This window comes from Ochotona princeps, chromosome 8, assembly GCF_030435755.1.
Source record: "Ochotona princeps isolate mOchPri1 chromosome 8, mOchPri1.hap1, whole genome shotgun sequence".
Classification (NCBI taxonomy): Eukaryota; Metazoa; Chordata; class Mammalia; order Lagomorpha; family Ochotonidae; genus Ochotona; species Ochotona princeps.
This window is the reverse complement of record NC_080839.1, coordinates 14,058,871-14,084,805: the sequence shown is the minus strand read 5'-3', so window position 1 is coordinate 14,084,805 and position 25,935 is coordinate 14,058,871. Positions and strand designations below refer to the sequence as shown.

Below are 25,935 nucleotides of genomic sequence, written 5' to 3'. Positions count from 1 at the left end.
CCAACAGACCTGCAGGCATTTTAACCCAGGGCTTCAGTGCCTGATCCCTGTTCCTCTGAAGGGGTCATGTATGGCCAGGAGAAGAGTCTGGGCATGTAGCTGATTTTGCTGAGAGCTATAATGAGGAGAAAGGAGACTTCAGACAATTGAGATATGTCACAGATCAGACCAGACATCCAAAATCCAAGTGTAACAGGATAGAGTCCTTCCGGAGTCCCTGTGGGAGAACCTGCGCCCTGCCTCTGTCCTGTTTTCCACTGCAATGGGAACTAAACCCCCTCGTTCCAGTCTCTGTCCCTCTGTTGACATCACTGCATTTCTGTATCCTTTTCTCCTCTGGTAAGGACACCAGTCTGCCCAGCCTGGCTTGTTCCGGCTCCAGCTTACATGCAGGCCACCAGGTGTTGTAGCCCTGCTCAGCCTAGTCTGCCCTCAATCCTAGCTCTCATGCTCACCAGTGGGAATAGTGGCCCAGAAGGGGGTCTCTCTGCAGCCCTCCTACTGGTTACACCCACTCTCCCCTGGGTCTCACATGTGCTGGTTGGGTGCTATGGCCTTGTCTGGTATGTATGCCCCGCCTCACCTCAGCATTTGCCAGTGGGTGCTATAGCCTGGCCAGGTCTGGCCTGTCCCCATTTCCAGCTCATGCTGGTAGGAACTACAGCCTAGCCCAGCCCAGCCAGCCCCCAGTTCCCTAGTGTGAACTGGCTGGTATTGCAACCTGACCTGGCATGACCCATATACCATTCTGGTGCTTGGATTTGCTAGAGGGTGGTATGAATTGGTCCCGTCTGGCTCGCCCCAGACCTGAACCAAGGTAAGCTCATGGGTACCGTAATCTGGCCTATTCTGGGCTGCAAAGAATACACCAGAAATGGACTTCATAGCTGTTACACCAGGCCAGACCTCAAATTCTTGGGGGAAAAAAAATGCAAGAGTAGTGTTCAATGAATGAAAGTTATAATTAAAAATATATATATACTTTTTGATTTGAAAGAGTGACAGGGAAAGGAAGACAGACCTTCCATCCACTGGTTTACTCCCCAAATGGCTGCCAAGAGCCAGGGCTGGACCAGGCTCAAGTGGGGAGCCAGGAGCTTCCTCTGGTTCTCCCCTATGGGTGCAGAGGCCCAAGCACTCGGGTCATCTGCTGCTGCTTTCCCAGGTGCACCAACAGGGAGCTGGATCATAAATGGAGCAGCACCCGTATGGTGCATTTTCATCTCCTAACTCAGAAGAGCAGCCTCAGATTATGCGACATCCAGCTTCACCTTGATGTTCATAGCTGCCAGTTCAGCTACAAAATACCGGAACACGTAAGGCACACACACAGTGTCGATGGTGTCGCTGCGCTTACAGAGTGCACAGTGGTACTTTCTGTTGCGCATGGCAGACCATGACGGGGGCGGCTTCTCCAACAGAGGCGAGAGTAAGCTTCCACACTCTACGCACACATGGGCTATGGAGCGGTCGGAGCAGTTGAAGAGGCGGTCGTGAAGCAGGAAGGACGTGCCATGAGCCAGCAGGGCGTCCCGCTCCATCTCCCCAAAGCGGATACCACCTTGGACATTCCTGCCCCCGATGGGCTGGTTGGTGACTTTGTCCCTGGCTCCAGTTGTTCTGACCTGAAATTTGTCTGAGACCATGTGGCGCAGGCGCTGGTAATAGACCACGCCTATGAAGATGTCAGCCTCCAGTTCCAGCCCACTGATGCCGCTATACAACCTCTCGGTGCCGTAGAAGTTGTAGCCGGCAGCCTTGAGCATCTCGCCAAAGTACTCCAGGGCCGAGTTCTCCTCGGAGAAGGTGAAGGGGGTGGCGTCGTGGCAGAGGCCATGCAAGGCCGCAGACTTCCCCGCCATGCTCTCTATCAGCATGCCGATGGTCATACGCGACGGGAAGCCATGAGGGTTGAACAGGATGTCGGGGACCATCCCACTCTCGGTGAAGGGCATGTCCTCCGCTGGCCACAGGCAGCTCAAGATGCCCTTCTGCCCGTGACGACTGGCGAATTTATCTCCGATGGTTGGCCCCCGCGGGATTCTCAGGGTGATGCAGATGCACTTGAATTTGCCAGTCCCACTGTCGTTACTGCACACTTTGATGTTGTCCACAATACAGTTTTCTTTACTCCTTAGGAAAACAGAAACCACACAGAAACGTCAAACTGGTGAAATTGCTAAACACAGCTTCGTCCATGTGATTAGTGCTTCATAAAGGATGTCTGTAATTGATTCTTACCTCTACCCCGCCCCCCGCACCGATATAAATACTTGGTATCCCTTAAAGTAATCAGGAGCAAGGCTTTTGATTCTGTTCTCTACAGAAGAGCGTTCACTTGAAGGGAAACGAGCAGCAAACACTGCTGAAGAGCGATGATGAAAACCTACCGAAATAAACACTATTGCTGTAACAGCACAAAAGTTAATTTTATTATTATTTTTTTGAAGTTTTATTTTTATTAGAAAGTCAGATATACAGAGAGGAAGATCTTCCATTCGATGATTCATTCCCCAAGTGGTCACAACAGCCAAAGTGCTGCGTTGATCCAAAGTCAGGAGCCTGGAGCCTCTTCTGGGTCTCCCTTCAGGTAGCAGGGATCCAAGGCTTTGGGTCATCCTTGACTACAGGTAGGGAGCTGGATGGGAAGTGGGGCTGCTGGGATTTGAACCAGTGCCCATATGGGATCTCAGTGTGTGCAAGGCCAAGGACTTTAGCTGCTAAGCTATCAAATTTATTTTTTTAAGAAGAAATATAGGGCCCAACATAGTGGGACTAAAGTCCTTGCCTTGCGATTGCCAGAATCCTGTATGGGCGCCGGTTCATATCCTGGCTACTCCACTTCCCTTTCAGCTCCCTGCATGTGACCTGGGAAATCAGTAAGAGAAAAACCCCAAACCTTGGGACCCTGAACCTGTGTGGGAGACCTAAAGGAAGCTCCTGGCTCCAGGCTCCGGATCAGATCAGTTCCAATTGTTGTGGTCATTTGGGAAGTGAACCAGTGAGCAGAGCTTTCTCTTTCTCCTCTCTGTAAATCAGACTTTCCAGCAAAAACAAATAAATCTTAAAAAAAAAAAAAAAACTGCAAGTGATAAATTTGCTAATATTTATAAAGAAGACACATAGTAAATGTAACATTTTGGCTGGGAAGCATTCCTGATAGCATGTCTGAGACAGAAGATATAACTTGCACAAAAAAGTATTTTTTCGGAGGGGAACCTCCACAAACTCTAATGAACCAAAAGCAAGAAATAGAAAAACTTAGTACAACAGACATGCAACTCTCTGCTTTACACAGTGACGATTCAGTAATGACAAAGACCACAGCAGCTACGGCTTGAATGTTTTCCCCTCCGCGTGCATGCTGTGGCTTTTAGGATGTGACAAGTCATGAGGAACGGATTAGTGAGCTTGTAGGAGGTGCCAGGCAGTTGTTGGCCCCTTCCTCCTTCCTCCTCCTGAGGACAGCTGGGCAGTGTTATCTCTGAAGAATGACATCGCATCTGCTGGTACCTTCACCCCGACTTCCAGAAAGACACTCTGTTCTTCCTATCAATTTCCCAGCCTCACTGGGGCATTTTGTTACAGCAGCACATACTGACTTAAGACAACGAGTGAGCTACCACTTGGGCTCCCCCCACCTAAAGAAGTACTGCCACTGACTGCCAGCACCTGCACTGACAGACAGCTTCTACAAGTCGGCTGGACACTTACTTATAGTACACCACAAAGCTCTCCCCGGTGTTGAGGTTTAGGTAGCTGTAATATGGGTCCCCATACTGCAGCTTCGCTCCTATGAACGGCAAGCCGTCATCGTTCAACGTCTGCGAAACCCGCGGGTCACCAGGTTTGACTCCAAACACCAAACTGTCATCTCCTTGCTTGATTTTTTCAGAGAGGTCTATGAACTCAGACTTGTAGACGCTTCCGTAGGCAAAGCCCCGTTCCCAAGAAGCCTTATTCACGATCTGTGAAGAGGAGGATTTTGAAAACACTGTATAAGTACTTTAACACTTGGTTTGGGATAATTAGATTTTAAAACTCTTCCCCACAATTTCCTAATCACCAAAATCATTAAAACCCAGAAAACATACATGTACACATGTAAAGGGTAGCCCTATCCAAGAATACATTCATCACCAATTACTCATAGTATGTGCTTAAACATGCATGCCTGAATACTCAGGTACTATTCCTCAAGGCTTGCCCACTTTCAACTTAGACCAGAAATGATGTTCCAGAACATGCTAGATACTCAGTACTGGAGGACATAAAATATTTCTTCAGGGATCTCACAGTCTTCAAAACCTCAAGAACCGCGAAGCTGTGTACTGCATCTGCCGGCCACACTCACCATGGCATCCTCCATGTCGTAGCCAGTGTAAGAAATCACGGCCACAATGGCATTGGTCCCGGTGGGGTAGTTATCCATGTCATAGTAGTCGTACATGTACGGCCTCACTAAAGGACTCTGTGGCGTCTGCAGACGGTACAGTTTATTATCCGATCGGTCTTGGTAAGTGAGGAGTGGAAAGCCCATTGTTTGTTTGCCTACAGAGGAGAAAGAAAACACCATCTTACCACTTTCTGCTTTGTTCTGCTTCTTACTTTGATTATAAAGGTCACAGACCATAGCATCACAGGGGACTGAACCAATCAGCGATTGTGGCTGTGCTTATGGCAAATGAAGTAGAGCTTAACATGACCAGATGGGGAAGAACTAGAGTGACATTTCCTGTGCAACTCCCCATGTCCATGTATGAATGCATTCCCAACAACCCTGTTCTGAGCTCAGAGACACACACAGTCTGCAGAAAGGCATAGAGAGAGTTAAAGGCAAGACACAAACATGATCTAGCACTACTGGAGGAAAAGAAAGGAACCCGACTCAAAAGACAAACCCTCTTACGTAACCTATGCTCAGACATGTGAGGAAAAATACATCCTGAATTAAAGAAGGTATGAAGCTTCAGAAAACAGAAATGACTACAAAAAGAAATGAGAATTGTAGATAGAAACATAAAAAGTGTATTTGCAATGAAGCAGCAAAAGGCCTTGAGCATGATGCAAGAGAAGGGAAAAGAAAGTTAACTGGCTGTCAGACAAACTCACGGGCTGAAGGTAAGGCACAGCTGAGCCTCAGCAGGGGAAACAGAGAACCAAGCAGAAGCAAGAGCTTTAGAAATAATCACATGAAAAAAATTCAATAAACCTTCCAAAGTTGACTACACTGCCAGCTCTGCAATAGTGGCCTGAGAGCGCAGCAACGTGCTCATGAAAAACTGGAATTATATTTTTGGAGTCCAAAAAAATTATTGATCCACATGTATAATTTCTTTGTGATCTGCATTTTTCATGAATTGCTCGAATATCCTTTGTGTGCAGTTCAAACATTTTTGCACCCAAATAAACTGATTTCAAATTCCTTTTGCAGAAACTTTTTTGAAGTACCCTACTCCATCCAGTAACAACTACCCTTGAGTAAAAATGAAGTAAAAATGATTCAAGATGAATGAGAACCAAGAGAACACGTGGCCAGTGATATGTACTCTAAAATATGTTACAGGAAGACTTTCGGGGGGAAGGGAAATTCCAGGTGATGCAAACTTGAAGCTTTAGGCAGGAAAGAACACCGGGTGTGGATATCATACAGGGGATCACCACGGCTCACGAGCTTCAAACACAGAGACACAGTATCTCAAATGGATGCACACTCTTAAAAAAAAATTTTTTTTTTCAAATGTCCATATCACAAAAGACTGAACAACGTGTCGGGCCCGGCGGCATGGCCTAGCGGCTAAAAGCCCTCGCCTTGAAGGCCCCGGGATCCCATATGGGCGCCGGTTCTGGTCCCGGCAGCTCCACTTCCCATCCAGCTCCCTGCTTGTGGCCTGGGAAAGCAGTTGAGGACAGCCCAATGCATTGGGACCCTGCACCCGTGTGGGAGACCCGGAAGAGGTTCCTGGTTCCCGGCATCGGATCGGAGCGCATCGGCCCGTTGCGGCTCACTTGGGGAGTGAAACATCGGATGGAGGATCTTCCTCTCTGTCTCTCCTCCTCCTCTGTATATCCGGCTTTCCAATAACAATAAATCTTTAAAAAAAAAAAAAAGACTGAACAACGTGTCATCTTCAGCTGGGTGCTTGCTGCAAAGAAAACATGATTTTTGGCCAGACTGGCCAAAGTTTGAATAAGGATTACGAAATGGCCAAACAGTACCATATGAGGTCTGCAAGTCCCTGTTGTCAGGAAGACATGTGGAAACATCTCGGGTGAAGGTGTCCTGTGTCTGTGTCCCACCTGGGCAGTGGGCTTGGGGGACCTGGGTATTCCCGCATCTTCGCTTCTCTAAGTGCAACTCTCCCTGCCCTTTGTGCCGCCTTACCCATCTGGCACTGGTACATGTTCCGGGGACTCTGGTTGTGATCGGAGAACGGGATGAAGTTGGCGATCACGCTGAGCATGCTGTGAGGGAAGAGCTCCTGGTGCGTGGTGACTCCGGCCAAAACGTCATCTTCAAAGATGGCCACATTCATGAAGAGCTGGGGAGGGAGGGAGGAGCGTGCTAAGGGCCCATGACAACAGTGCCCAGCAGCACCTCAGCTGACTGCTCCTGCAAGGCGTCGCAAAGCACGCCCAGCCCAGCGTGGCGAAGGGTAGGCCTGCTGTCAGCAACCCCATGTGCCTTTTGTGTGTCATTCTTAATCAACGCTGGTCCAATTGTAGAGGGAGAACTTTCTAAGTAGCACACAGTCCCTAATTTTGCAACAGCATGCATGGTGGCAAAGACTACAGGCAAATCTCATGGGATGTTTGCATCTCACCAGCCAGTTCAGACAGAGCCAAGCACAAAGGGGCTGTGGGGGCTGAGTGGGAGGGGCCGAGAGCACAAGTCCCTCCCAGGTTCCCGCAGTGAGACACACACATCCGCTTAGTGCCGGGCACAGGCAGCAGAAGGTAGTTTACCTTGCTTTCACATGTCTCTCTGTTAATGTAACAATTGGAATAAAGCCACCTCAGCTCTCTGAAAGTCCCACAGAAGCACACCCCCCATCACGGACAAGGCGTACCTGCTCCATAGTTCCGATCAGCTCTTCTCTGCCTAGTTCCACATTCTGCACAGGCCGGACAAGCCTGCAGGGAGTGGTAAAAAGGTACAGACCCGGGTACAGGCTGGGTTTTCCCGTCATGGGGATAAGGGCCACCTCCATCCAAGGGGGGATTCTTTTTTCTCTCAACACCTGTTTTGCAACAAAGAGAGTATGGTATGCCTGACATCAGACACGCCCGATCGCCACCCTGCTGGTAGAAGGGGAGACTGGAGGAGATCTGAAAAGCAATACCCCATGAACTTAAGTTACGCAAAATGCCCTCCGAGCCAGTGTCATCCCCACACACAATGCCAACGTCAACATGTCCAGAGGGACAAAGGCTCTACCTCCTTGAGAGCTCAGGCATGATACCAGGAAACCAGCAATGACTGACACTGGGCGCAAGGATGACCAAGAACATGCACAAGGATGTATTACATGAAACCCCAGCTCCTGCTGTTAAAAATGCAATAGATTATCAATATTATCTTGTTCCATTTATCTGCTTTAAAGGTTAGTTATCTGGCTAACTTGCCAAGTGCCTGCAACAGCCAGGGCTGGGCCAGGCTAAAGCCAGGACCTCCACCTGGGTGTTCCGTGTGTACCAGCAGGAGGCAGAGGCAGAACTCCACCCAGGCACTCAGTCAGGTGCAGGATGCAGGCGTCTGTTGCACAATGCCCAACTGGCTTTAGTTTTAAATGTTAAATGAGAACATTCCTTCTGCTTGAGAGGTAAGAAAAATAAAACTAATGTCCTCAAGAAACTATTCCCCAAGAAAATCTAAGAGTCACATGAAGGCACACCCGAAGAACAGCTTGATTAAAAAAGAACTAAAAGGGCCCGGCGGCGTGGCCTAGCAGCTAAAGTCCTCGCCTTGAACGCCCCGGGATCCCATATGGGCGCCGGTTCTAATCCCAACAGCTCCACTTCCCATCCAGCTCCCTGCTTGTGGCCTGGGAAAGCAGTCGAGGACAGCCCAATGCATTGGGACCCTGCACCCTTGTGGGAGACCAGGAAGAGGTTCCTGGTTCCCGGCTTCGGATCGGCGTGCACCAGCCCGTTGCGGCTCACTTGGGGAGTGAATCATTGGACGGAAGATCTTCCTCTCTGTCTGTCCTCCTCTCTGTATATCCGGCTTTCCAATAAAAATGAATAAATCTTAAAAAAAAAAAAAAAAAGAACTAAAAGACCCAGCGTGATGGCTCAGTTGGCTAACGCTCCCCTTGCAAGCATGAGGATCCCATAAGGGCACTGGTTTGTGTTCCAGCTGCTCCACTTTCCATTCAACCCCCTGTGGCCTGGGAAAGCAGCAGAGGATAGCCCAAAGCCTTGGGACTCTGTACCCATGTGGGAGACCCAGAAGAGACTCCTGGCTCCTGGCTTCAGATTGGCTCAGCTTCAACTGTTGCAGCCACTTGGGGAGTGAACCAGCAGATAAAAGATCTTTCTGTTTCTCATCTCTGTAAATCTTTTCAATAAAAATAAGTAAATCTTAAAAAAAAAAAAAAGCAGGACAAAGTGTGACTTAGTTCTCATAGATCTTCATTTAGTATTCCCAAAATGTTCTTATTTTGAAATCATTTATATGCCACTGGTATTAATAAGGGGAAGTAGCTAAAATGTATTACACTGGGGTCTCCAAGAGACCATCCTAACCTGCCAATGGGCCCGATGTGGCCCAGATCCAAACCAAGGCCAGTATAGCTCAGGCCTTTGCCACCTATGGGAATAAGTAAGCACCTCTAGAATGAGCATCAACCCACTGACCAACTGACCCATTTTTGACTGCCCTGGACCACTCAGAGACTGTCCTAGGGCCAGCTCATCAACCGGCAAAGGACAAAAACCCAAGTTCAGGTGCAGTGACAACCCAGAGACTCATGCTCACCTTGAAATGACGGAGGGTATCTGCAATTCCAGGAGCCAACTCCTGGTCCACCCAGCCCATCATGACGCCATCCAGCAGGACAGGGTAGCACTCGCTGTGCGGTCGCTGCGGAGTCCCATCGACAGGTGTGACCCCTGGTGACGGAGCAGACAGGACAATCATGTCAGGATGCTCTAGCCAACTCCTCACACGTCCGCCACACCTTCTTCAGTGTGTAGATATCAACTATCATCTTGGAGCAGGTAGCCGTTTGCACTCGTTCAGAGATAGTTGGGGCAGAGGGGTGGAAAGGCAGTCTCCGTGGACCCACAGACCCACTGTTTACAGCCTAGCATTCAAGTCCCCAAAACATCCAGCTGCTCTCAAAATTGTATCATTCTTATTTGCAATGAGTCTGGATAGTCACAAAAGCCAATACTAAGGGTGTTTTTAGGGTCATTCAAGGACACGCAGCCTGCTGTGTGCCTTTCCAGCTGAGATGGGGATGCTTTGTATCTGCTGACAGTAAAGCAGCGTCCTTGTTGCAGTTGGCCCGGCACTTCAGGCACAGCACTGCACTGATGCCCAGTGCTGCTCAGGGCATGAGGCTGTGCTGCGCTGTTACAGGGATAAACAGATCAGGTAAGCTCGCCGTCATGGTGCTGACGGACAGCGCGACATCCACAGTCCACCGCATCTTTCAACAGAAGCTGGATACTGCCCAGCTGCCCAACACGCTGTGACCAGAGCCTGGCAGGAACCGCTCACTATGATTCCCTGAGAACTTGCCAACTCAGTGTGGCAGTGACTTGACAGAACACAAGCACCACTACTAGGAACTAGCTGTGATTACAAAAAAACAGTCTTGCTTGCCCAGGAACCCTGCACACATTCTGAGGACAGTCAATGTTTCACCTCTCCGCCACCTGACCAGCTCAGCTGCAACAAGTTACTGTTTTCTGCTCCGCCTTCTCCTCCAAGCCAGAGCAAACACTTGCGGCTCCCCTGCAGCAGTGGGGTGTGTGGCCCCATCACGTTCCTTTTTTCTTTCCTCCTTTCCATCCTCTCCCGGGCTTTGGTCGCTAAAACTGCTGGTGGCAAAGTTAGCCCTTTCCTTGTGAAAGGTGAACGTACACATTACACTGCTTAGATTCTCAGTTTGAGTACGTCTGGGCTTCTTTCTCTGGGGCTCCCTCGTCTCGGGCCGTGCTGTAACTGGAAGGAATCCTTGTCAAGCTGACCCTTCCGGACCTCTGACTCAAAGCTCTCTGCTGTTGGAGAATCCCTACTACCATCTGACCCCTGGGAATTAGAAGTTTTACCCGTCTAATCATTAATCCTGCTGCAGAACCAGACACTGAACATGCCTGGTCTCCAAATCACAACCAGAGAGCCCAGGACTGCAGGACAGTGAAAGAAAAGGCTTTTGGGGCTAGTGCGGTGACAGAGTGGCCTAATCCTCCACCCCCTAGTGCCAGAATGCCATGTGGGTACTGGTTCCTGTCCCAGCTGCTCCACTTCTGATCCAGGTCTGTGATTATGGAAAAGCAGCGGAGGATAACTCAAGTCCTTGGGATACTGTACCCAGGTGGGAGACCTGGAGGAAGCTGCTGGCTTCTTCAGGTCAGTTCAGCTCTGGCCATTGAGGCCAATTGGGGAGTGAACCAACGAATGGAAGACCTTCTCTCTACCTCTCTGTAAAACCTGCCTTTCAAACAAAAATGAATCAATCTTTGGGGGCGGGGGAGAAGAAAAAGCAATCTCTCCTTAAGTGTGAAGGTGAACTTGACCCAGGAGCATGCTGCATAAGAGCAGGTCACGTACCCAAACTGCAGAGCAGCGGTGGGATGGACGTCGTGTACACAAACTGCGTGACGACCTCGCAGATGGCAGTCAGGTGGTTCATGAGGCCACAGGGCTCGCCGTCAGGGGTGTGCACGGGACACAGGAAGCCCCAGGACTCCGGGAGCAGCCTGCGGACCGTGGTGGTCCTCATCTTGGCGAATGCAGCCCCTCTGTGCACGCAGCGGAAGTGGGAGAGGTAGCGTATGAAGTTCAGCTTGTCGGCCACAACGCAGAGTCCAGAATCTTGCAGGATGCCCAGACCTTAACAAAACAGACGTCACTCAAAAGCGGGTCAAACGTAACGAAACAAAACCAGTTCCTAGAGAAGATAAGACCTCAGGACACTCAGAAGATCATAGAGTGGGTTATTCTGACATTCACTCAGCTTGGGTGAGTAGATTTTAACAAACACAGTGAAACACAAACACAACACAAAGCTTCCCATCACATCCGCTGGCTCCCTAGCTCCTCCACCACCAGCTCTTTTGTGGGAGAACATCAGGTAACTCGATTCATCTGAGTAGCAACCAAAATCACAGCATGACTTAGCCTGCTAACCACAGCACCCGCTTTAGCAGCATCTGTTTAAACAAGAAAAAGCTGGCACAATGCCTCAGCTGGCCAATCCTTCACCTGCAAGTGCCAGCACCCCGTAGGAGCATCTGTTTCTGTTCCAGCTGTGCCACTTCTGATCCAGCTCCATGCTAATGCACCTGGGAAAGCAGAGGAGGACGGCCCAAGTGCTTGGAACCCTGCACTCATGTGAGAGAACCAGAAGAGGCCCAGGGCTCTTGGCTTCGGATCGGCTCAGCTCCAGCCATTGCAGTCATTCATGGAGTGAAACAGCAGTTGGAAGATCTTTTTAGGAGGCACAAGAGATGTATTTAGCCCTAAGAACTGGGTTTAAGCTACCCATACGTCTTGGTGAAAGCCCTCTATTCTGACAGACGCTTGTCGAAAGGCAGCCCGTGAAATCAGACTTCAGGGAAAGCAGACAGTTTCTTTTTAAAGAACCTCCTTTGGCAACTACACGTAATTCCACAGCATGTAAGACGTTTGAGAGGCTTCTCTGCTTCACTTCACCTGTTTTGGAACGCAGGTTCCCAGTAGCCAGAAGATATTCAAATGGCCTGGTCAGGTCAGCTCCCATACTAAAGATCTTCAACAAATTCTCAGTGTTAATGGACACGTTGGACTTCTGAGCTTTCTTATCCAGGGCAATTTTGATAGATGTTAACCAAACTTCCATCTTCTCCTGAAATGAAGAAAAAGAAATTTTCCAACGTTACATGCTTTCATCATCGCCAGTTCTATCTTGATGCTGGTGTGAGTTTGTAACACAAAACCTAGGCTAGCTGTGAGTATACTTGCTCTGGGAAGACAATGAAGCCCCCAGACCTGAATGGCAGCTTTTCAGTACACAGCCACACCAGGTTCCCAGGACAGAAGACACTAACCTACCAGCCACCTGGCCACCTGAACACTCTGTTGGAAGGGGCTGTCCTGAGTACTGTTGGTTGTTAGCAGCATCCCTGGCCTGCACCTGCCAGGACAGCACCCCCTCTCCACACCACACCACACACACTCACACTCTCTTAGGTGGTAATAACCAAAGATGTCTCCAGACGTTGTCAAATGTCCCCTGTGAGGTGAGGTGGAACCACGGCTCTTCAGACACTGATGGGGACAGAGCCACTTCTCCGGCTGAACCACGTTAATGGGATCAGTTGTTTGCTTTGGCAGAAATGGAAACTAACTGCAGCTTTGAACTGGAAGGCTCTCATCAAGCAACTGCCACATCCCCATGCCAGAAATCAGCAATCACCACCACACCGACACCAAAGCAGCAGCTCCCGTGCTCCCAAGAACAAAACCCACCAGCAAGCCCTCAAAGGCTCCAAATCAGCTAACCGGCCAGTGGGGACGAGGCAAACTTCCTTCTGCTAGGGGATGAGAAACGTAACAGGAAAGGAAAAACGCCCAGGAGAGTCAGCCAGGGAGCTGGACACAGCTGTGGAACCGGACAGAGCTTTAGCTTAAGCATGACCTGCCAGGCTTTAGCTTAAGCCAGTGGAAAGTGTCAGTAGCTATACAACAGAGGCCACTGCAATGGCTCTACTGGTTAATCCTCCACCTCCAATGACTGGATCCCAAATGAGCGCTGGTTCTAATCCTGGCTGCTCCACTTCCCATCCAGCTCCCTGCTTGTGGCATGGGAAGCAGTAGAGGATGGGCCCCTGCACTCACATGGAAAACTCATAAGAAGCTCCTGGTGCCGGGCCTGGTGCAGTAGCCTAATGACCTTGGGACCCTGCACCTGCATGGAAGACCTGGAAGAAGCTCCAGGCTCCTGGGTTTGGATCAGCTCAGCTCTGGCCATTGCAATTGCTTGCGGAGTGAACCAGCGAATGGAAGATCTTTCTCTGTCTCTCCTCTCTGTATCTGCCTTTCCAACAAAAATAATAAATAAATCTTTAAAAAATAAATAAATAAAATAAAATATAAGAGCTCCTGGTGCCAGGCTTTGGATTGGCTCAGCTCCAGCTGTCGCGGCCACCTGGGGAGTGAACCATCGGGCAGAGGATCTTGCTCTCTGTATATCTGCCTTTCCAATAAAAATAAGTAAATCTTTAAAAAGCACATTAAAAATACGAAAAACAGGGCACTAAACAGACCCTGAAAAGACCACTCATGGACAGTGTTGGGGCTGAAACACGCAGAAGATGCACTTTTGTCGGCCCCAGCTGGGAAGGCAGCATCCAGAGACGGACTGCAAAAGCTCCAAGCATTGTGGGCCGCGGGGGTGAGGGGAGGCGTCACCAATAAACTTGAGCCAGCAGGTGAATCTACAAACAGGGAGTGTGTAAAGAAAAGACTGAGCTCCAGGTACACCCCAGCCTGTTCACACCGTTCGTGATGTGACCAAGATTTGATGCTCTCGGATACAATTTTGGATGGTTTCTTAAAAAGAAAAAAAAAGAAATATTTATTTTAATTGGAAAGGCAGATTTATAGAGAAGGAGAGACAGTAAGATCTTCCATCTTCTGCTTCAGTCCCCAAGTGGTTGCAACAGCTGGATCTGAGCTGATCCAAAGCCAGGAGCTTCTTATGAGGCTCCCGCACAGCTGCAGGGTCCCAAAGCTTTGGGCTGTCCTCCACTGCTTTCCCAGGCCACAAGCAGGGAACTGAATGGGAGATGGAGCAGCCAGAACACAAACCAGTGCCCATATGCAGGAGGATCAGCCAATCGACCCATTGCACTGGGCCCGTCTGCTTGTTTTTACTGCTAAACAACAAAAAACAAAATTGCATATTCTATCTAAAATCGGGCATTCTGAACATGCAGACACACTCTACCAGGTGTCACCACCTTCCTCCATGTGGACACGTGGTGAGAGCTGATGCGCTTACCTTCAGAAACATAAGGAAGAGCTGGCCAGGCGTGAGCACCTCTTGATTCACTAAACTGTCAGGATTGTCCTCCATGCACTCGCCTTTGGCTAAAGCAAAGAGCTTCCGAGTCATGAAGCAAAGCAGGTAAAACTTCTCAGTGTTGGATTTCAAGTGGATGCAGATGCACTGGCTGCCAAAACAGAAAGAAAATGCTTTAAGAAATTCAGCTGCTAATACTTTTGTTTTTTTAAGATTTATTTGTATTGGAAAGGCAGATATACAGAGAGGAGGAGACAGAAAGGAAGATCTTCTGTCCAATGGTTCACTCCCCAAGTGGCCGCAACAGCTGGAGCTGAGCCAATCCGAAGCCAGGAGCCAGGAGCTTTTCCGGGTCTCCCACACGGGTGCAGGGTCCCAAGGCTTTGGGCCGTCCTCGACTGCTTTCCCAGGCCACAAGCAGGGAGCTGGATGGGAAGCAGGGCCACTGGGATTAGAACCAGCGCCCAAATGGGATCCCGGTGCGTACAAGGTGAGGACTTTAACCACTATGCTATTGCACCGGGCCCTGCTAATACTTGTTAATGTCTTTCTGACCAAGATCATCAGTACGTACTTAATGTATGCTTACAAACAAGAATCCTTATTCAAACGGGGGAGGGGAGAAGGCTTTTCCTGTTTTGGGGTGATATGTGTGAAAGTACAGAACAGAAGTTCAAGGATTAGCACTGTACCGGCCAGTTACAGGAGCAAGCATGTGGATACTTCCACTTCATTAAAACTAAGCATCGTGTCTGAGTTTACTGGCCACACTTGCCACGTTCATCTTGCAGCCTGCGGCAACCTTTTGCACAAAGTTCGTCTAGAGCTGAACTTTAAGGACATGAAGGGACACACAGTATCTGCAACTCTCAAATCGTGCACAAGGAAAAATGTGTATCTCTGCACACGACAGCCATCGAGTGAACGTGGTACAGTGTGACAGTCAGCGCGCACGCATGTGTTCAAGGTACTACCTTGGACATGATTTTGGAAATCTGAAACAATTTAAAAATAAAAGTGGGGGAAAAAATGCAGTACTATCAAATGAAACCATTTGGGAGGAAGAGAGTGAGCAAGTTGAGAGAGTGACAGAAATGTAAGGATGGCTACAGAGACACGGCCAGCCCCTACCAGCAGGACCTGCATTCTACCCCAGGTTCACCCCGACTTTCAGAGCAGCACCAGCCCAAACTGCAGGCAGGGCAAGGAGCCACCGTCCCCTCCCACCCCAAGAAAGCAGACGTGGCAAAGCATGCATACTTAAACAGGAATTCCGCAGCCTGCTCATTCGGGTACCAGTCCGGAAGGTTGAGCTTTACTCGGAAACATTCGCCAAGATGGTTAAGGACCTGCTTCTGGGTGGAACAACCCTCCTCCATGACAATCCTCAGCATCTGGGAGACAGAGTTCCGGAAGAAAGAGTCGTCCTCTTTGCCTCTGATGAGCTCCTGGAAAATCTGGTAATCGGAGAAGCTGACGAGGGCCTGCAATAAGGGGAAAAACTTTATCCTGAGCTGCTCGCAGGGGATAGGCAAGACATTTTACTCATTTAGTAGCAGTTTTCTCCTCTGACTATTTAACTACCCAAGTAGACTGGGTGCTCCACTACTGCCTCTGCTAACTAAAACACAGCGCTGCGTGGATGACAGCCTGCGCGGGGGCCTCAGCTGCAGGCACTTCACAACCTTGGTAGACTCCTCCCACAGTCAACCAGCCCAGGTCCACAGGACCAAGAGAATAAGGTGAAAAGGACAACACGAGACGCCCCAGGTAAGTCAGCCTCTGCCATGTTCTCTGGAACCACCAGGGCCAGTCCTCCCAGGTTCCTGATATAGGGGAACTGCCAGGGACACATCCTACTGGACGGAGGTAAAGCAGCAACAGACAACTAACACAGAATGCACTTCCCTGGGAGGAATCAACGCAGTGCACACAGGAAGGTCCCTCCCAGGACTCCCTCCCCAAGCATGGGCGGGACACCCAAGACTCCCTCCCCAAGTACAGCAGGATCCCCCAGGACTCCTTCCCCAAGCACAGGAGGCTCCCCAGGACTCCCACCCTAACCACAATCACATCCATTTGGAGAGTCACACCTTAAGTGCAAATCCCAAGGGAAGAAAAAATAGCTCCTTCCGGTAGATGAAGTTCAACATGACCGTGCCGTTCTCCAGGTAGTGCAGGTTCATGTTCACTGCAGAGTGCTCCTCCCTCACACAGTGCATGGACACGCCTGTGGAAGCAAGCGGCACACACCGGGGTCAGTGGCTGCTGCGAGCAGCACCACACACCACACATGAGCACACCATGACTGGCAACGGAAACGTCTGTAGGTCTTACTAAATGTCCACTGGGTGCAAAATCGGCTTTTTACATCTCTACTACCCACATGAGAGAGCTCACATGGAGAAAGGCAGGATTTTAGGTTTTTCAGTATTTCAGTATCAACCAATGTGAAGGACTACATGTCTGGCCATCTGGCCGTGCCGACATTGCATCTGGGTGTGATGTGCACAGCTACAATGAAGGGCTGACCTTTACCTCAGTCACCAGGGGGAGTTGTCTGGGGCCAGGGGTTGCTGGTTGTCAGCCTGGAGAAGCCAGTCGGTGCCTGAGTGACTGTCAGCCAGCGACACCTCCAGGGGCACTGTCACAACAGGTCAGCCCAGACTCCATTTTCACAAGCAGTGATATAAAAATGCATAATCTAGAGGCTTGCGCAAAGCGCTAGCATCCCACGGAAGGGCCACTTTATGTCCCAGCAGCTCCAGTTCTGATCCTGCTCTCTGTTTTTCACCTGGAAAAACAGCGGTGGATGGCTCAAGTCCTTGGGACCCTGCACCTACATGGGAGACTGGAAAGAAGCTCCTGGCTCCCAGCTTCAGATCAGTTTAGCTCTGACCATTGTGGCCATTTGGGAAGTGAGCCAGCAGATGGAAGATCTCTCAGTCTCTCCCTTCTCTGTAAAAATTTCTTCCAAATTAAAAAAAAAAAAAAAAAAAAGAATGCACTGTTGCAGGGAAGTAGGTTTCCCAGGATGAAATTAGGATTTTCTTAAAAAAAAAAAAAAAAAAAAATCTTAAGACAACTTTGAATGTTGACCTCCTGCTGGGCCAGGTGCACGAAGCATGAGGGGCTCCCAGTGAGTGACACAGCCAGGAGGGGAGGCAACCCCAGCTGCACAGAACCACATGGCCAACATGTCAACCCTGAGCTCTCACATTCCACTGTGCCTACAGAACACCCACCTGGCTGTGTACCCAACAGGGGTACAGGCCTGGCTGTGGGCTCAGTCAGGTGTTCCAAGCTCAGACGGTCTGCACCTAGCTTAGGTACACAGCACAGCACATTCCGCTGCATACCTTCACCTTACAGTGGACTTCTTGGGACACGACCCGACCGCGAGTGAAGGAAACAAGCCATGTGTACTTTGGGTAACGACAGCCACAATAAAACTGGGCAAAACATCAGTCACGACCCACAGTTACCATCTGTGTGTGTGTGCACATATGCAGGAACACACGTATATGCCCTACAGTCAGGATACTTGAAATCCACTTTCTTCCAAATCACAAGGAAAAAAAAAAGCAGTGTTATTAACTATCATCACCAGGCCCTGCATCAGATGCCTAGAACCGACTCTCTTATAACTTAAAGGAAGCACCTTCTAACCAACATCTATTTCCTCCCTGCCTTCATTATCTGATCTTTACATAGAAATGCTAAGCAGAAAAAAAATCAAATAAATAGGAGAAAAACCCTGTTTTTTCCCACCTATTGCACCTGTTGGGGATGTATGTATTTTTTTTTTTTAAAACTGGCTTAAAACTTTTCAAAGAGAACTTACCATACTGAGTGTAGCCAGGCCCTCTGCTTTTCCATTTTGGTCGTACCATGGCAATGGGGAAATTTCTCCGAGGCATAATCAACATCCGGATGACTTTCTCAATCCCATTGATTATAAAATAGCCTCCCATTTCCTGTCAGAGATGAAGGAAATTTTGCTAAATAAGATACCTCACTAGCTATAAGCACGAAGCCACCGTAGAAAGAATTGGTGAGGAGAAGGGATGTGAGTCCTCATACATCCACAGAATCCTCCTGTCAGAAGCAGACACTTAGCACAGCAGTCCTGTGCGTTAGGATGGCTTGAAACACACATTTTCCTGAAGTCTAAAAAACGTATGACTCAGAAAATCAGAGAGTAAACTCCCAGGTCTTGCCCCAAAATATGCCCTTGTTCATTCCGCCTCAGGGAACAGTCATCAGGAACCCTCAAGCCTGTGCAGGTGAGATGTTAACATCTCATCTGTCCCTGTCCAGGAAGCCTGGCTCCCAGCCCCGAGCAGTCGGCTGGCCGGCCTGGAGTTACCTCTGGCTCCTCGTGATGTTTGATGAGGGCCTGGGGAGGAAGCCCATACAAGTTGCAAAGCTTGGATTTCACCATGATGGGGACATGGCCGAGAAACTGTTTAATGATTCCTTTGGAGGTGCCATTTACTGCCCAGTTGATATCAGCCTAGGCGCAAAGAAGAAAAAACAACTTCTGAGAACAGTGAAGACTGCCAGAGTAAGGCCCCGCACCACGTCGAACAGCTCGTGCTTGCACAACAGCACGAAGGAGGCAGAGCTGGGCACAGCCCGCCACGGCTAGCACTCACCATCAGCCTCCCGCGGTAGGTGCTCCTTCGGCCACGGCACTCGGCCGGATACACGTTGAGCTCTTTGCAGATGGTCCCCTTGGGAACTGTGGGTGGGTTGATCTCGGCGTCCACGATGGTAAGCGTGATGCGATCATCGTTGAAAGCGAACTCAAAGGAAGGGATGGCCTGAAACACAGGACGCATGCTTATCCAGTTCGCCCAGCCAAGGCACTTTTAGAGACTCCTGCCAAGCCCAGCTGCTCCATGAGCATGGGTACCTACAGAGCCAGTGCGATACGAAGAACAAGAAAATGAAGCTCACACTTGCTTCTATTCTTAACTTCACGAAGAACCCAAGGCTGTCATCTGGGCCCTGTTCTGTGGCGTAGTGGAAAAAGCTACCTCCTGTGGCACCGGCTCCAATCCTGATGGCTCTATTTCCAATCCAGGTCCCTAAAAAAGCAGCCCAAGATAACCCTGCCGCATGGACCCCTGCACCCACATGGCAGACCCAGAAAAAGCTCCTGGCTCCTAGCTGACTATCGAAGGAGTGAACTAGTGCATGGAAGATTCCTCGCTCTCTTAACTCTGCCTTTCAAAGAAACAAATGTTAAAAAAAAAAAAAAAAAAACGTCACACATTAACTCAAGATTTTTTCTTAGCCTGCAGGAGACAACTGGGAGCAGAAAAAAGCTCCTGGTCCTGGAACTAACTGTCTGCCTTCTCTAGCCCTACCATGTCCCCTCCGATTCCTGCTAAGAGAGCAAGGAGATGGGAACAGCCTTCGGATCAGGATCACTGAGGCTCCCACCTGCAGGCAACCCCGAGCAAAGTGGAAGGCAGCGTGCCCAGGCAAGTCTCTCCTCTCTCCCTGCAGCCCCACATTCCCGCTGAGGACAAGCCAGCTCTGGCCTGCCCTCCTGCACCAGCCACAGAACCTAGAGGGAATACACGCGTCCCTCTCTTCATGAGATGATCCAACCCAGAGTTTCCAAGTTTTTATCTATACATTTCACATCTAAAGGATGGAGCATTAAACGGGGAACTGTAAACAAATACAAGAATAGCTATCTGCCACGGGGACAAATATTTCCCAATAGTGTGATGGGTACCGGCTAAGGTATATCATTACCTACGAAGAGCAAATCTGCTTCACCTACTTCAACTAAAACAATGGCCTGAGAGGCGCTCGCTGCTGTTCTACACTACACAGCCTCTCAATCCTGGCCTTCCTTCACTGTTTTCGCAAGGCCTGGGTCCAGGGACCACCTTCCCAGGAGACAGGACCCTGTGAGAGCGCAAGCTCCCTGGGGCCTCCCAACCTGCTCCTTCCCAGGAACTCCCCTAATCTTGTCGTCCTCCTCCACCACCTGGGTTAACGTCACCTCCCAGGTGCTCCCACCCAAGCCTGCACAAGCCCTGGGCAGGGCAGTTCTTTATGGGATGGGTACTGACTGCCCAGCCCCCAATCGCAAAAGCCCTAGAAGGAGCGCGCCAGAGCGTCCATTGCCTTCTAGTGCCTGGGGATCCAGGCGATGCTTATTTTAGCAGCCCATCCTCCACCGTCCTCACCTGAGCTCCGCCAGCCTCAGCCACCCACCTATTCACGCTGGCTTTTCCGATTCCGGTACCCCTTCCTCTAACCTGTCTGTCATTGGCTATAGGCACCCAAGAGTTCCTCTTTGGAGCTCGGGAAGGAGGAGATGGAGGCTGACCCGGCAACATTACAGTCCACGATGCATCCAGAGGTTCAGGCGAGTCTTTGGGTGCGTGGCAGAGGGCGGGACGTGCCACTTCCTCGCTCCTCCAAAGTCACGCTCGTTAAGTACAGGTGCACCGATGCAGCGGCCCCTCCGAGGTCCTGGGGCGCCCCGGAGCACCATCACAGAGCCACCAGGAGCCGGGGCTCCCGCACCCCGCACCTTCTCCACGGCCCTGCAGGCACCGCGCTCACCTGCACCGCCTGGCTGAGCCCCTCGCGCACCGCGTAGTTGAACGACTCCACGTGCGCCCGCGTCAGCTCCTGCAAGGCTGCCTTCTGCTGCTCCCGCGGGACCCCGTAAGAGGGTTCGGTCAGATGCTTCAGGGTGGGCCCCTCGGGCAGGCCTCGCCACCGGCCGACCGGATCCATGTGTTCGCCCAGAGGCCCAGGCAGGCGGGCGACCGCTGCACCGCACGCGGACGGAACTGCGGCCGGACTCGGCGCCCGGCGCCTGCTGGGAAATGTAGTTCCCCGCCCTGTTTCGTCTGCCCTCTGCCCTGCGGTAATACAGGGTCGACGAGGAGCCAAAACCACGCCGCTAAAGGGCCGGTTGAAACTGTACAAAACCAGCGCTGAGCCACAGCGCCCGTGTTACTGTCTTCCGGCCCGGTTCACTTCCTTCCTCCCCCAAATACCGGAAGTGAGATTCCAAGCGCAATTGAAATGTTAGCTCTTCGGTTCTGCTCCCTTGCTAAGGATCGTACAAGGGCCATCTGGATCGTTTCTATTGTCTGGCCATTATGAATAATGCTATGCATGTCTGCACACGTTTTTGTGTTGGATGGATTTTTAGTTTTAGGAATTGTAGCTATTAATCCATACTTTACATGTTTTCCTCCCCACCTCCTTTTGAGAGGCAGAGTGGGAGACGGAGAACTTCCATGCATTGGTTCATTTCCTAAAAGCCAGCAACAGTCAGACCTGCATCAGGGCAAAAGTGGGGGCTAGGCCTCTTATGTGGGTGATGGAATCCAGTTATTTGATCTGCTGTGGCTGTTTGCTGTGTTTGGCAAGCGCAGGAAGCTTGAGTCAGAAATTGGCGCTGAGAAAGGAACCCAGGAACTCCATCCAGTGGCACACGGGCCTCTTAGTCCCTGGCTAAACAGCTGTCCCCAGACTTAACTTTCTGAGGTTGTGAAAAACTGTTTCCTAAGGGCGCTGCCCAATCTGACATTCCCCACACAATATCTAGTTTTTCCATCTCCTTACCAGCACTTAACTATTATTTCTTCTGTATTGTAAGCATCTTATTATGTTTTTGATATAGTATCTAATTGGGGCTTTGACTTGTATTTCCTTAACAACTAATGATGCTTTTTGTTGCTGTGGTCTTGGGCAGCTAATTCAGGGTCATGAGCTTGAAAGCCACACCTCCCCACCTACCTGTGAGGCTCACCCATCATCAGCTGGAACCCGAGGGGGCGTATTGCGTTGTTGCAGAACCACTCCCCTCCCAAGCCCCCCTAGAGGGCCGAGATAAGGAAGGAATCTTCCTCTTGATCACCGGCTTCCCTCACTCGTGCACTCCAGCTCCTGGCCTCACCAGTACTTGCTTGTGTGAACATCAACCCTGAAGACTGACGAGACTCCCACCATTTTGGACCTGCCACTGCTTTAGATAGTTGCTTCCCTTAGATTTCAGTTCCCCTAAGTTTCAGTTTCATTTTGTAAAGACTCATGCTATTTAGTTACGAGCCCACGTTGTACCTGACGGCCCTGGACTCCCCACACGTGCCCCTGTGTTCTCTTTCTCCTGCTGGTGCACACTTGTGGCTCTCTGTTTCTTTCCCTGGTCAGGAGTCCCTTCTCTCTTCTTCTCATACTCTTTCTGCTCTGCACTGCTCTTCTCTGTCTCCCTCTCTCTGCCTTCATCCCTTCCGAGTGCACACAGTCCCTTTCTGCTCTGAATAACATCTCCTGTGAGGCTCACTGGCATCTAGTGTTTTGGGTTGATGGTGAAAACTCCTAAAACTTGCTCTCTGGTTTGCTGCTGGCAGACTCCGAGGACAGGTGTTCCCTGAGCATGGCGCCTGCCTGTCTGTATTCCTCACCCTCTGTTCTCTGCTTGGGTAAGTCAGTAAAAGATGCTTTGTATTTCTAATTTGTGTACTTTCAAGAGTTCTGGGGGAGGTGAGGCCTAGTAGTAATGGATTGTGGACAGAGAAGCCAGGAAAAGGTGAATGCTAAAAGTTACAACTTGTAAGTGTGTAACATAAATTTTCAGTGTAATGAATGAACTTTACCTTCATGACCATTTATTTGTTTTGATGGGGTTTGTTGTTGTTGTTGTTGTTGTTTTTGGATTCAGACTGAATTGCCCCATGGACTTTTCACTTGCTAAATTCTAGTGGGCCCTGCCATCACCAAGCTTGGTTAATAAAGACTCCTTAAATAAAGACCGCCTTAACTTGTCAGCATGAGCTCTCTTGCACCCCACAACAATTGACCCATTTGTATATATTCTTTGGAGAGATAAATGTCTTGAACAATATTTTACTTACTTTGAAATTGGATTTTTAAAATTATTGAATAATTATTCATATATTTTATGATCATCTTCATATATGTGATCTGAAAATATTTTCTCTCATTCTTTCAGTTCTTTTTACTTTTGTGATGGTGTCCTTTGAAGCAAAGACATTTTTAATTGTGATTAAGTGGTTTCATTGTTATTTGTACACTTTTTAAATATTTATATTATTTTTGTCAGAAAGTCAGATATACAGAGGAAGAGAGAGACAGAAAGGAAGATCTTCTGTTAATTCACTCCCCAAGTGGCAGCAACAGCCAGCACTGAGCTGATCCAAAGTCAGGAGCCAGGAGCCTCTTCTGGGTCTCCCATGCAGGTGCAGGTGCAGGGTCCCAAGGGTTTGGGCTGTCCTCGACTGCTTTCCCAGATCACAAGCAGGGGGCTTGATGGGAAGCAGGGCCACTGGGATTAGAACCAGCGCCCATATGGGATCCTGGTGTGTGCAAGGTGAGGACTTTAGCTGCTAGGCTACCACATCAGGCTTGGGAAAACCATCTTTTAAAACATTATTGGACCTAGAGAGCATGGGAGAATTTCAGGTTTTTTTTTTTGTTTGTTTGTTTTTTTAAGAAAAAGGGATTGTGCTGAATAAATGGACATTTCCTCCCTGCTCCCCAAAGGGATAACTTCCCAGAGCAAAGGGATCCAGCGCCCCCAAGGAAAACATTCTGAAGGCCTCAAATCTCACTCTTGGGTGCATAACTGGCTGTCTGCCTGGCTGCTGCACCCCGCCCATGGAATCTCTGTGGAGTTTCATGTCATTTGTATCCTAAACTATGGTGTCCAAGCCAGGGTTTCTGAATATGAAAGGGCCTTCTCTGTGCCAGAAGTGTGTTTATTGAGTGGAAGCAGACACAAACGCAGGCCAGCTGAGCATGAGAAAGGAGCCCCAAAGCATCAGAGGCAATATGCAAGTTACAAATTAATGACTTCATTCAAATGAAGTCCTCGCTATCCTGAGACTAAGTGCCTAAGGTAGGTGAGAGCTGTGGGCCTTTACAAGCCTGGGGTAAGTGAAATGCTTCCTAAGGACCTTGGCTTCTGGCCAGTTATGGAAATCTCACTGAGAAGCCCTTCCACCTTGTCCCTACTAGAAGCACAACTCAACCCTCTCACAACCTTGGACTCAATTTACAATGGGCATTGTGCCTTGGCCAATAAACAAGGCCCATGGGAAACAAGGCCTGGGTTTTGGCAGCTGAAATTGTTGACACTTCATTTTAGAGTTCGTTTGGAAGGATGATCTAGGGTCACATCTAGTCTCTTTTTATATGGCCTATGAGTCTGGGATTGCTTTTGCACTTTCAATGAAGAGTTAGGGAGGAAAAAAAATACAGATGGTAAAATAGAGATCCCATATGGGTTGAAAAACCCTGGCCTATTTACTAGTCATTTACAGGAAAAAATCACCAGTGACATCCCAGGGCTGCCAGTGCACACTAAGATGACAGAAGCAAGGGGAACACACAAAGCTGGAATATCATCACTTTAATGCTCCAGGCATTTTGAACATTGATTAACTGCCTTATTTTGGAAGTCATTGCCTCTTAGGTACAGACTTCTTGTCCAGGATCAGACGTGCATACTGAATGTTGTCCACAGCATCCACATGCTAGTTCTGGGGTTACTTCACTGCTCTCACTTCGCTAGTGGAGCCCCATCCCACCCACTCACAGGAGGGCTAGATCCACCCCTGCCTAGTACACAACCTTGTCTGTGAAAAGTGAAAACATACTTTGCAGCTTCACTGCTACTTGGCTGGTTTTGTCCCTTCCAGCGCTCCCAGACACAGCATGCATAAGTCATACAAACATGTAGGCACTTACAAGATGTTGGTAAAATGGAGTTTTTACTTAGCACAGGCATTGAGTACAAGGGAATTTATTTGCACATAAATAATTTATCTCAACATATATTTAGAAGACTTACAAATTCCTATCTATGTACATCAGTTGCCAAGGCTTCATACACTGGATACATGAAAGCACATTTTGAGGTTTTCAGGTGCCTGGTGAGAAACAGAGAACCTGCTTAGATGGTACTTGACTAGACCATGAATGGATATGTCAACATCTGGTCATTCCTAAAGAAATGTCTGTGTTTCCAAAAAAAAGAATTTTCTTTAAGAAGTCATAAGCCTTATACAATTCACGATTCTCCCAAAGTGTGTGTCCTTCCTGTCTCAGGCAGTGGTTTGAGGCATCTTGGGATGAATTTGTTGCCTGAGGTTTTGATTAATTGACGGGTGAGAGGGAAGGCCAGGAGTGGGCATCAACTTTTTTTTTTTTTCTTAGAAGCTTCCCTAGTTAGTCCAGCACACGGCCAGCGTTGATAACCTTAGCCCTAAAGGTTCCCGAGTCTTGCGACTCTCCTCTGTCCTCACAGAAAGCCCTTGAGGTAGTCCTCGGGTCAGGCAAAGGTCTCTTCCATGAGATAAGAAACTAAGGCACACAGAGGTTACGGACTTGCTGACACTCGCACAAAAACAGGGCCAAGACCAGAAACAACATCTCCAAACACATTTGTGCCTCCTTGCCCAGCATCTACAGGGACTCAACATGTGAAGACTGACCAATTGGTGGGGTGGAGCTTGGGGGACACAGCAGGAGTGACCACCTGTGCCAAGGACACCAGCGCGGTGGCCTAGTGGCTAAAGTCCTCGCCTTGAACACACTGGGATCCCATATGGGTGCTGGTTCTAATCCAACTCCCTATTTGTGGCCTGAGAGGGCAGCAGAGGATGGCCCGAAGCCTTGAGATCCCGCA

The 25,935-nt window shown here is 49.4% G+C and overlaps 1 protein-coding gene across 1 annotated transcript; it reads right to left on the bottom strand.

The window, feature by feature from the left end:
• Positions 1-1,204: 1,204 nt before the first annotated feature.
• POLR1B (RNA polymerase I subunit B) lies at positions 1,205-21,088 on the bottom strand. The gene is made up of 15 exons (XM_004590828.4): positions 20,832-21,088; positions 18,896-19,063; positions 18,607-18,753; positions 18,082-18,214; positions 16,331-16,467; positions 15,498-15,721; positions 14,217-14,388; positions 11,888-12,059; positions 10,784-11,065; positions 8,981-9,114; positions 7,071-7,241; positions 6,386-6,542; positions 4,355-4,551; positions 3,715-3,968; positions 1,205-2,133 (listed from the first exon to the last, which is right to left on the bottom strand). Exons 1-15 carry the CDS (start codon positions 21,006-21,008, stop codon positions 1,251-1,253), a joined length of 3,408 nt encoding a protein of 1,135 aa, XP_004590885.2. The 5' UTR covers positions 21,009-21,088; the 3' UTR covers positions 1,205-1,250.
• Positions 21,089-25,935: the final 4,847 nt, after the last annotated feature.